Source organism: Varanus komodoensis, unplaced genomic scaffold, assembly GCF_004798865.1.
Source record: "Varanus komodoensis strain SLA01 unplaced genomic scaffold, ASM479886v1 scaffold80, whole genome shotgun sequence".
NCBI lineage: Eukaryota > Metazoa > Chordata > Lepidosauria > Squamata > Varanidae > Varanus > Varanus komodoensis.
This window is the reverse complement of record NW_025336482.1, coordinates 1,694,194-1,705,809: the sequence shown is the minus strand read 5'-3', so window position 1 is coordinate 1,705,809 and position 11,616 is coordinate 1,694,194. Positions and strand designations below refer to the sequence as shown.

General features: G+C 46.4%; 1 protein-coding gene across 1 annotated transcript in view; it reads left to right on the top strand.

Annotated features, from left to right (window-relative positions):
• The first annotated feature begins 3,383 nt into the window (after positions 1–3,383).
• Positions 3,384–11,616, top strand: part of EFNA2 (ephrin A2) — a 152,699-nt gene continuing 144,466 nt past the window's right edge. Inside the window, exon 1 of the mRNA XM_044456014.1 lies at positions 3,384–3,505. Within this exon, the coding sequence (XP_044311949.1) occupies positions 3,384–3,505 (122 nt within the window). The remainder of the gene's footprint in view (positions 3,506–11,616) is intronic.

Genomic DNA, 11,616 nt, shown 5'->3' with positions numbered 1-11,616 from the left:
GGGGGGGGGGGCATATTTCTTGTAGCTGGTAGAACAAGTGGCTCAGGGGCTGGGTTTTGCTTCTGCCTCAAAGGGTCTCCCCCATTTCAAGTCTCTGTGGCCACCGGCTTCTTCACCTGGCGGCCATGTGCTGGGGGCTAGGACAATACCAGCCGTGTCATAACCTCACTGGGAGCCAGGAAAAGATCCCTGTTGATCTTCTGCAAGCATGTTGAACCCAAATTCCATTTGGGGGGGGTGCATTCCAGGGATGGGCTCGGCCAAAAGGGGAGGAGGCGAACACCAAGATATTTTAAGAATATTTCAGCTGACTCTTTTGCAAGGAGGAACCGTCTGCTCCGCAGTGGGGAAACCAGTGAACAATTCGTGGCAGGGAAAGGAAGCGAGGCTGGGGGGCGGGTTGTGATGGGGGGGTGGCTCCTGGTTTCCTGTATGGGGACCACAGTCTTGGAATTCCTGGAGGTCTGTTTGGGACCCACCTCAAATAGGGTCCGGAGAAGGCATGGAAGCAAACGTCTGAGAAAGAACAGAACTTAAGGCGAGCGCGTTTCTCCCAAACCTTTCTGGGTGAACCCAGCATCCGTTTCAGCCGGAGAGCCTCATAAATCCAGCCTGCCTTTTAGGGGGGTTGTGAAATGTGGGGCGCTCTCAGCTCTGAAGCGGAAATGCCTCGAGAATCGCTTTCCCCACTTTTTTCTCTACGTACAATGTGTTTTCCTTGGCCTGTCCTCTCCCAAATGCCGCGGCGTAACTGTGGGGCACTGGAGGCTTGCAGAGTTAGCAGTTAAAAGGGGTCTTGGGCACGATCCTTCCTGAACCCTGGTGGCACTACTTGGGACGAGGCCTGTTGCCTTCAGCTGGGCTTACTTCCAAGGAGACGCAGGCAGGAATTGCCCCGCAAAGATCCTAAGGGTATCGGGAGCAGGGAAGCTAACACCAAGTCTTCTTGTCCCGGCCAGGCCTAGCCTGCTCCGCGAGCAGGAAATTATGGTGGCAGAAAAAGGGGGGAGACGCTCGGCCCCTTTTTGCAGCGTCTGTGGTCTTGGGGGGAGGGCTGGAGGGCTCCCCTCGCCTGCTCGCCTCCGTCCTTTCTTGCAGCAGGCGGCAAAAGCCTTTGACTCGAGGGAGCCGAGCGGGTGGGAAAGGGTAGCCCCCCTCCATCGCAAGGCAAAGCCGCTTCCCGAAAGTGCCCCTTGCAAAGAATTTGTTTTGAAGCCCCCTCCCCTCCCCCTTTCGGCCCACCCCTCCCTTTCTTCAGCCTCCCCCTCCCAATAGATGTGAAATTGACTAAAGGCTCCGGGGAGGGTCCGCATGGCAGGGGGCGGGGCCGTCCCCACCAGCCAACCAAACCTGAGTGTTTTGGGGGGGGGGAGGCTGTGCTCCTCCCCTGCTAGCTGGAGAGGGGAGGGGCGGTTACTTTAGGGTGACCCAGCGAAGTGGTAGCGATGTGTCTATTTCAGCAGTGGGGGAACGGGGGACCCAGGCTGGGTGCGAGCCCTCCGAGGCAGCCCCCGGATCGTTCCCGTTCCCAGTAAAAGAAAGCTTTGCAGGAGATCAGCAAGGAGGGGTTTAGGAGACCCACAGAAAGAAATCCACCCTATAGATACATGTATATATCTCCCCATCCCTTTCTTCCCCCCTCTTCTATTCTTTTGCAATTTAGAACCGGAAAAAAAGCAGGAAAGGAAAGAACGAAAAGGTGGGCGCGTGGTTTTCTCCAGGATCACACTGCGAATGCATGCTTTTAAAATAAGAAACCTATGCACCAAATGGGGAGGGAGGGCGGTGGGGGGAGGGGGGAAGCATTCAGTATAACCTTCCTTTTTCTGTGTGTGTGCATTTCTTGGAGGGTGGTATTCCTCCCCTACTCCCTTCCTGCTCCCTTTTCCGTCTCACTCCTCCACCTTTTTGCCTGCAATACAGCAGCCGCCTCCTCTCCTCTCCGCTCTGTCTTTCCAGTTGTAAGGAGAGTTTCTTGGATTGCATGGAGCGGGTGCATGGTGTAGAGAAGCAGAAGGTTGTCCGGAGAGTGGCTAAGAATAAAAGTGGGGGTTTTTTTCTGTTATTTCTCCACCTAGCAAAAACTCTGTTGCAATTTTTGTTCTTATTTGCACTGGGTAACAATTTCACTGCAAAAATTATTGTGCTGTTCTTCAGAATCCCAGTTTGTAAAAGCCATGCACGTTCCATTCATTCATCTATCTCTCTATCTTTCTATCTATCTGATTTCTTTAAATAGGGAAAGACACCAGTACAACTCTTAGAATCAAAGTGGACCAAAAAATTAAAAAAAAAATAAAGAAGAAGAAACAGAGGAAACGCAAGGCACCTTCAAAACAGAGCCCAAACAACTTGGAACAACTTCCGTATGTATGTTTGGGGTCTTATTATTATTTTTTTTTTTGGTAAACTTTTTATTTTTGGGGAAGAAATTTCTCTCTCGGTTGGAGATCCAGTTTCCCAGCAACTGGATGCAATTTGGAGAAGGAGCTTTTGAAAAACCTTTTGTTTTTGTTTCTTTTGTGGAAATCAGGAATTGTTTTGAATGCATTTTGTTTGTCTGCCTGTAAATTATATGATCAGGAATGGAAGAGTCCTAGAGAAGAAGCATCAACCTAAACTTTGGTTGCTGATTCTACATTTCTTCTCTGTCACTCTCCTTTTTTCCTCCTCATGAGTAACATCCTGGGGTACATGTTCCGAGTTGCCCAACTTTCTTTCTGGAGCCTCATGCATAGCTGCTGCTTCTTTCCCCCATGTTTTAAGTGTATTTTATCATCATAATTACCCCATGGACTAAAGGAATTTCCTTCTGGAGGTGGAACCAGTGCTTTCCTATTCAGAGTTTGCAAAAGGGAGAAGAAACTTTGTGGGATGTGTTCCCTTTAGGGCAAGGGGGGGGGGGAATCACCTACAAGCACCTCTTCCTGTATGTTAGATTATTTTCCCCTCCTGGTTGTGAAATCGAATTCTGCTCACCCAGAGAGAGGTGCTTTGCAAGAGACGTGATCCACCAGCATGAGTCATTCTGTGATCTCCAAGAAGGTTCGAAGGACTGAAGATCTATGGGGAACCTGCACCGCTGCATAAATTAAGGGGGTGTGTTGTCTGGGTTTTGCATCAAGAGAGAGGAAAGAACAAGGGACGGGGAAGTGTCGCCTCTTAAGGGGGCGACTGCCACCCCACAAGGAAACCGTTGCCAAAACCAAAGCAAACCTGATGCACAAAGACAGAAAAACCAACTTGCTGGTTTTCTTCCTAAAAAGCAAAGCTGTGCAAAATAAAAACACAGCAGCATCCTCTTCGAGGGCCCGAGAAGAAGAAGGAGAGGAAGAAGTCGGAGAGAGAGAGAGAGAGAGAGCGGGTGTCCACCACCGGGTACGATGCCGCATTTGGAGGTGGCTGCTCTGCTTGTAACCCTTGTGGGGGTCGCTGTGTGGACGGATGACAATAGCAAAGTGATATCGGATCGGTATGCCGTGTACTGGAACAAGAGCAACCCGAGGTAAGGCCGAGACGGTCTGAGCTCACACTCTGTGCGTCTTTTCCATATGGTAACCCCAGGATTCAGGCGTGTGTTGGTTGGGGGCTTGCGCTCAAGGGGGCTGAGAATTAAACCCAGATATCTCTGTAGCACGTTGGCGGCAGGACGTTGGAGAAAGGGCTGGACTTTCCGAGTCCTCCTTCGCCCAGCTGTGTGGGTGACTTTTTCCCCGTTGTGCATGGACATGGGTCTGCTTGACGGCTTTTTAAAAATTCAAACAAGTTTTGCTGTCAACTTCACCCAAAGATTATGTCAGAAGATCCACAGCACGGCACGGCTGTCCATGGCACAGAGGAAGCAGCAAGGGGGAACATGCAGCTTGTGCTGCAAAAATTGTGGAGAAGTCAGGGTTATCTTATGCAAATATTTAGAACCAAATAACTCCACTCCAAAGAGGAGGGAAGTGGGTGACGGGGGGAAATGTAATCCAGGAGAAAGATGCTGTCTCTTTGTGAGACATCTGTCCTTCCGTCCATCCATCCATCCGGCTCTTTAGTTGACTTCCCTGTATAATGAACTGTATTTCAATTTCTCTGTGTGTGCATCGTGTGACAGGAAAGGGAAGATAATAGGCATGCACAGATACAAGTTCTGATATTGCGATTAAATTCTTGCAAAGTGCCAGACTGGAATCCCTTTTGCAAACTGTTATGGTTTCTTTAAGAAATGGAAATTTCTCAAACTTTCTTTTTTAAAGTTGTGGGGGGAGGTTTGCTTTATATCTGGCCTGGGGTTTTTTTTTGTTTTGTTTTTTGTTTGGTTATTATTTTAAATGTCAAATGTTAGGGAATCCCGCAAATAAGACATCTGGTCGTGGAGACTAGGACGGGTGTATTTGGCGTGTGAGTGTTATTTGCATCTCATTTCCACTCCTAATTTAAGGCTAAGTTGGATAAGTTTCATTTGCGAAACAACCTCTTTTTCCACCTCTCCCCTTCCCAACACCCAGAATGCCACCCTTGTGCTGATAGTGTGTGAGTCTGGGAGGGGGAGAGATTTTTTCTGAACAGCTGTTTTCGATTGGGCAGCTCCAACTAAATAATAGAAAAAAGCATAAAAAAAGAATCATCCATCCAGAAGCCAATTCTAGGAAGTTGTAAGTCGGTGCAGCCAAGAAGAACAAAATTATAACAATTTTCCGAAGCATTGCAGAGTGTAAAATCAATTACGTGTCACTTAAGGACTTGCATCTTGTCAAATTAAAACACCAGTTCATCTCTCTCTCTCGCTCTCTCTCTTGCTCACTCTCTCTCTTTCCCATGCTGGATGGAGATGGTGATGGACTTGTTTCTTTGTCATTTTTTCCGGCTGGACCAAACTGATGAGAGCCATTTCTTCTAGGTGGCCTAATTCTTTAGGTGACTTTGAAGGGAAAGAAAGTTTGTTATTGGTGAATGGGTAGGGTTGTAACTGTGGTCCCAAGGGATGGTTTAAGCTTGCTTGTTGAAAACTGTACAGTAAACAGCCTGGATAACTATTGTGTCTTGGAGTGGCGAATGTTTGCAAATTCAATCATGGCGTCTGAAGATTTCCTAGTCAATGGGAAGGGGTCGGGGGTCATACATTTTGGGGGTTCTTCCTTTCTGACTCTTTTCCCATGGGGATGTTGAGGCTTCTTGTGCATGTGACGTTCAGGTCAGTCCAAGTTTCTTTACATCCTGAATTTTTCCTGCCCCAGTTTGGACTTCAGCCATTTGTGGTGACCTGATTAGAAATGTCGCCTCATTCTTGTAGCATGAAATAGAGTTGGTGCCATTTTATGATTTTGTGCTTTGGCTTTCTTTTTAAGAAAGATCTTATTCTTGCTCTATCCAGCGTGATGATAAGGTTCTGGAAACAGCTTCTCTCTTTCTTCAAGAGCATGTAACAGATTTTCTGAAGTATTAACAGGATCTTGGATGAGACCCAAAATAGTGATTCCTCTTGACGGACGGGACCCCTGCCCAAAATAACAGGCTTCTCTTAAATGTTACGAAGAATATTAAAATGGAAATGTTCCTTGTCTCTGTCTCTCCATCATCCTTAAATCAAAGAGGAACAAAAATGACTCTCCTCTGTATCGAATTGTTCTCGTTTCTTAGCTCTAATCACTGTTGTTGCTCTGATTGCCATGCAGAGCTTCAGGATTTCAGTCGTGTCGATCTCTCAAATCCTGGGAACATCTAATGCCTCGTTTGCATTTTTAGTGAAGCTGTAAATATATGTGGAATGCAGATCCCCAAGGTGTGAAAACGGGCCAGTGCTTTTAGTGGCACTCTGTGAATTTATATATGACTACATGTGCTTTTATGTTGCCTTTTTTGAGGGGGAGAGAGAGAGGTTTGGTTATTGGGCAGGATAAAAGTGTAGTCAAATCGATACATTCCAGAAAAGTTCCAGCGATTGGCCTTTGCGGAAGGCCCATCCAGTGCTATTTGTGAGGGCAAGTTTCTGATGGATTCCCGGGCATGAAGCATTCCTATGCGAGTTGTTGGTTTTGGTGGCTTGCTTGTGCTACCTGCTGATGGGGAGGGGGGCGTTTAAACAAAAAGACAGGAAGAAACAGTCCTCTGTATGTGGATGCAGGAGCGAACCTTTGTGGTGTCTGAATTGTGCAGAGGCCCTGTAGCAGAGGGGAAGGGAGAGCTCTCACTCACAAAAAGCTATCCTTTCGCACGTATGGACGGATGGACAACCCGCCAAGACCATCTCCCCCTCCATCTCCCCATTCAAGAGCTCTGAGGGGAACCTTGAATAAAAATGACTCCCTCTTTCTCGCAATCACCCATTTCCTGTCACGATGAAAGAGGGGCTTCATTCCCGAGACGAAATGTTTTAGATTTTCAGGGGAAATTTGTGACCTTTTTTTCAATGCGGGCGTCTGTGTGAGGTTCCACAAGAGGAAATTCACAAGTGTACATAGGCCTCACAACGTGTAGACTTCTGAACAGCCCTTTTTGTGGTAGATTTGCCTCATGGAATGACATCATGAAAGATTTTGATGTTTTTCCGGGAAATCGTTCACTTTTAAGGGGTGCCTTGCTCTTGAATCCCCCCCCTCCCGGTCCCAAAGATGGCCATTCGTTTTTCTAAATAATTGTTCCTTCATGTAGCTGCAGAAGAATTTGGGGTCATCCCATCTTTGGGGTCCTCAGCCGATGTTGCCCATAGAAATCGTATTACACATGGAGGGGTGGGCTGACTCCACATTGGTTACCTCCCCCCCCCACATTCCCTAGTTTTGTCACAATTTCTGTCCATTTTCTTCAACTGCCACCGTTGCACAAAAACTCCCCACCCCAAAACGCAAGCTACAACTGATATGGAGCTTTGAAGTTTGCCATTATGGTATTGATCCGAACCGGCAGCCAGTTTGTCAGTCTTGCAAACACAATAAATCTGGTTCTGTTTTGTGTTTTTCAAATTTAGGATTGTGATTATGGTTCTGAGGTGGTGTGGAGCAAATGCCAGTCCTAGTTTTTGGTGGCTGTTTTCCATCTCTCCACCATTGCTTTGGAGAAAAGAATCGTCCCCCCATCAGCCACTTCTTAAAGGCCTGGGGTGTGTCTTCTAAGAAAATTTGGGTCACCGTCTTAACCCTTCCCTCTCCAAGCCAATCGGACATTTGGCATGTGGGCACAGGGGCATCTTCAGATAAAAATAGAAATAGAGAACTTTAAAACACTAATGAAAAACAGAACAAACAGACATTATTTTTGGCAAGTTCTTGTACTGTGTCTAGCTGGTAAGCTATTTTGTACAGACACATCCCATCTTGGGGAGTGCAATATTTTAGTGTGAATTTTTGTACTGAAAAAACAAGAGTCAGTGCGTGCCATTTTTGAATCCGTGGCATTTATGGCAGACAAGGTCTTCTGTGGCAGGTGTTCACCTAATATACATGTATTATTTGGGGTCTGGGAGTTAGAGCAGTTTGGACGCAGGCTTAACAATAGCACAAACCTACACACAGCTTTGCCTTTTGGTGCATTTGTTGGAAGAAGTCATGCCCATTTTGATTAAAATTACGTGGGCGAAGGTTTGCTGTAACGGACTTCCAAAGATATGACCCATGCAAAAACTTTCAGAATACATTGGGATATAATGTGGAGGGTGGTAGTAATAATTTTCCCACCCCCAAATAAAACCGAGTAACCTATCTTTTTCATGTTGCAGCGTGTCAACCTCCTGGATGGTTTTCAGTATCGGGGGAAAAATTGTAATGGTGGCCAAAAGACAAGGAAGGTTTTCCATTAAAACCAGATAGAATTTACACCTGGCCAGTTGCTTGGGGATTTTGGTGCTGGGCATAAACACGCTGCGGACCAGTATTCAGCATCTACTGATAATTTCGGAGTGGTATATATTTCATAGATGCAATTGCTTGGTGCAACTGTTTCTCTCTTTTGGGGAGAGATGGAAAAATTCAAGATCTAAGCTCCAGGAATTTCGTGTGTGTGCATGCGCTTGTGTATATTTATCTATCTGTTTCTTTTGCTCTCCCCCTTTCCATTTTTTTTAAAAATTCTTCCCTCTGGAAGCCAATATTTCCATCTTGTGGCACATTTGACGCTTGGTCAGAGGGGTGGGCCCTTCTCAATCGCTCTACCTAAATTAAAAATCAATTGTAAATTGAGACATGGGAACCTGCGCCCTTCCAAATGTAATTTTGATCCCCCGCAGGCATTCTTGATATCTTCGACCCGTCGTAGTGTTTTATGTAGTAGCCATGGGTCTGGAGGACGTTGAGACATGTTTATTAAATACGCTTCTGTGTAGGCTGTTGATTGAAATATCGGCGGGAGGGAAAGGTTAGACGCAAGCAAGAGTGTGCTTAAACGAAGGGGGTGTGCGTGGGGAGGATGCGTATTTATTCGGAGTCCGGAAAGCCAAAAGGAGCTTGAATAAAAAGCTGAGCTCCTCCAACACTGGGAAATTTCAGTCTTGTAACAATGGCCGCCATATTGCGTTCCATGCGCCGAGGAAAGATTTCCACCTTGCTGGGCAGGCGGTCCTTGGGTTTGCTGCATCAACAGTCTTTTTCGCTAGAACCCCGAGGTCCCCAAACTAGAGCCAGGTGAAAACTGGCAGCTCAGGAAACCGAGCTGAAGAAGAACAGAAGAGAGTGCTTCTTAGCACACAAATCAGCTTTTAGCACTGGAACTTGAGCTTGTAATGAGATGCTTTTGCACAAAAAAATGACTCCAGTTTTCCCCAGTGCCTTGTACCTCATTTAGGAGGGGCAGTGGTGGAGTGTGTGTGTTTGTGTGCATGCGTGCACTTTCTCTGTTTTTAAATTCTGGGAATCCAAAACGTGTACAGATCTGCGCTAAATCCCTCCATCTCTGAGTTGATTCCAAGCGGCTTTCTGCCCACCTCCGCCATATTGGTTTGCCACAACATATTGGTAAATTCAGAGAGTATCACAAACACAACCACCTAAAACTCTGGGTACTTAGGCAACCATGGGCAAAATTGGCCTGATGGAACACGCCTCACTCAACCTGTGATGGAGAAAGTCTGATATAATCCTTTGCTTTTATTTCTTGTGACATTAAATGTGCTTTCCCATTGAAAAGACCCTGGAAATTATCTAGAGTTTTTCAAATGGTTCCAAAGCATTTTTTGCAGAATTTCATAGATCTATTTTCGGGAAGGGCAGTGCTTCCTCCATCTATTTTATCTGAATCTGTTCATGTCATGAGCATTTCAGAAGGCTGCACAGAATCCGTGACTTTCGGGATAATTCCCACTGGGCTAGTTGTGTTCACCCCAACGGCTGATAACGGTCCAGTTTGCTGAACACAAAATCACAGGAGAATCAAGCAATATGTAGAGGAGATTCGGACTGAAAGTATCCAGGGTGATTTGGAGAAGTGGCATATAATTTGGGGTGGGTAAAACATCTCCTTTTGCCGAGGTAGCTGCACAGGGGTCTGCAAGAGAAGGAGGGAGAGGAAAACTGGAGATTTAAGAATGACCCCATTCTGAGGAAGGGTTATGATTCTGTTAGAAACCCGAGCAAATCCCAGTTTTTCGTGCTAGCGTGATGGGATAAATCATTTCCAAAGTAACGACAACCAAGATTTGTTTCTCTCCCTTCACGCTACCTGGAACGGTGTAATGGGCAGTTTCCAGGTGATCGTAGAATGACAGTTTTCCTGCCACCAAATGTAATTCCTGAAAAAGCTGCCACATTTAGCTCTCTCTTTCTCTCTCTGTCTGTAGAAGGAAAGAGAGAGAAAGAGAGAGATGGGTAAATGATTGTCTATTTTCTCTCTCAATTGGCAGTACATGTACATTCCATTATTCTATTTTCCTCTGGCCCCCTGGCCTGTATTTAGCCACATGAGTGCTTCTTTCCTCCAATTTTTTTTTATTATCGTTCCCCCCCCCCCGCTCTCCTTTAGAAAAAGAAAAACAACTTTGTTCGGTGGGGCTGTCCCTTGCGGACTTCTGTTTCCCCAGCCATAAAATGTTTCTGGAAGCTCTTAGAAAGGTGGACAGTACTGGAATTGCCCTGGGGGGAAATGCCAATTTTTGGGTGTGAGTTATGGAACTGCCTGGATAAGAGAAGGGTCTTTCTGTAAGCAACACCAGTTGGATGCATCGCACATGTGGGGAGAGAAACGGGTGGGGGGGCAGGTGTTGAAGGCATCTTGTTCGGTGCTTTGCGTTGCGCTGCTTTTGGTCCCAGCTTACCCTCTGAGCCTGTTTCCTAATTTTTCATATCTGAAAGTTATGAAAGTTAACTGGAGGAGTCAGCAGACATTGTGATGGTGTGAAAAAGGGGGAGAGGGAGAGAACATCATTGCTGGCCAGACCCCATTTTGAAGAGCTGGATGTATCCTGTATTGGCAAAGCAAACATCTAAGTCCAGTCTCTGAATCGCTTCGGACAAAAAGGTTATGGCTTTGAAGGAGACCTCTGTGTGTTCTACAGTGGCAAATCCATCTTTCAGCATTCCTGCTTTCAAAAATCACAGCTTTTTAGGTTAACTGCTGAGAATTCCACCAGTTATTTCTCCCTGGAGAAATTCACCATCCCTTTCTCCCCATATTGCATGTGGAGGGATATAAGGCGGTCGTTGCTCCTCGGTAGACGGAAACTCAGCCGCGTGAGTGCAGGAAACTGTCGTAGGGACTGGGCAAAATTATATGACCTGCTAAAATGGGCGTCCAGCACCCCCTGTGGCGCATCAAGCGCCCTGGTTGTCTTGCAGATCTTTGCGTTGATCCAGTGGGAATGGCAGGCTGTGATGGAGCATGCTTTGGGTTGACGTCCAAGTGGGTTCTTGCTGGTGTTGCTCAAACCTCCTCCCTTCAACACAAAGGGGAATTCAACACAAACTTTTGCAGAATGGCCCCCACGCTTATTGTTTGCCTTTTGGAAATTTGCCGAACGTCAGTTCTTCCACATACGTAAAAAAAGCTTTTTCTCTCCCCACGGTCTCCTCTTTTCCACAGGGTCCTTAGAAAAGGGTCATTTTTGATGGCAGAATTATGTCCACCCTATCATGGTAGCGCCATGTGTTCTGCCCGTCCTCAAGAGAAATATTTTTCCCAGCTCTTGTGTGGCAGTCTTTCCTCTTGACTAAAGCAGAACTCGGGCACTTCTGGAAATCTTTTGGAGCTGGGAATTTTTCACCCCTCAAACATACCCCTTCTTTCACCTCTTTTGCAAGACATGGCCATGGTTTTGGAATGCTATTCTGTGCCATTTAAAGAAGTGTATTTGCTCAAGAATGCATCATTTCTGCCCTGCTCTTTGAATGCCCCTTTGGCCTGCCTACTTTTCTCAAACTGTCAAATCTTGAGGTAGGTAGACCATATAATCAAGGAGTGGGAGATGCAAAGAAGTTCCATTTCTTGGAGAAAGGTGTGTGACTTTTCTAGGAAATGCAGTTACATGATCAGGGAAGTCTGGAGGAAAGCTGAGCCCTTCTCAGGGTGCCTGCTCCTCTACCTTCTCCCAAAGCTCTCTGAGCTCTTTTTTTTTTTTGACTTCAAGGTGGTTGTGGAAAACAAAGTGTTGTGTGCACTGAGCCGCCGGCCCAGCCTGCAAACCCACCTGTCCCAAATTTCAGAATGACC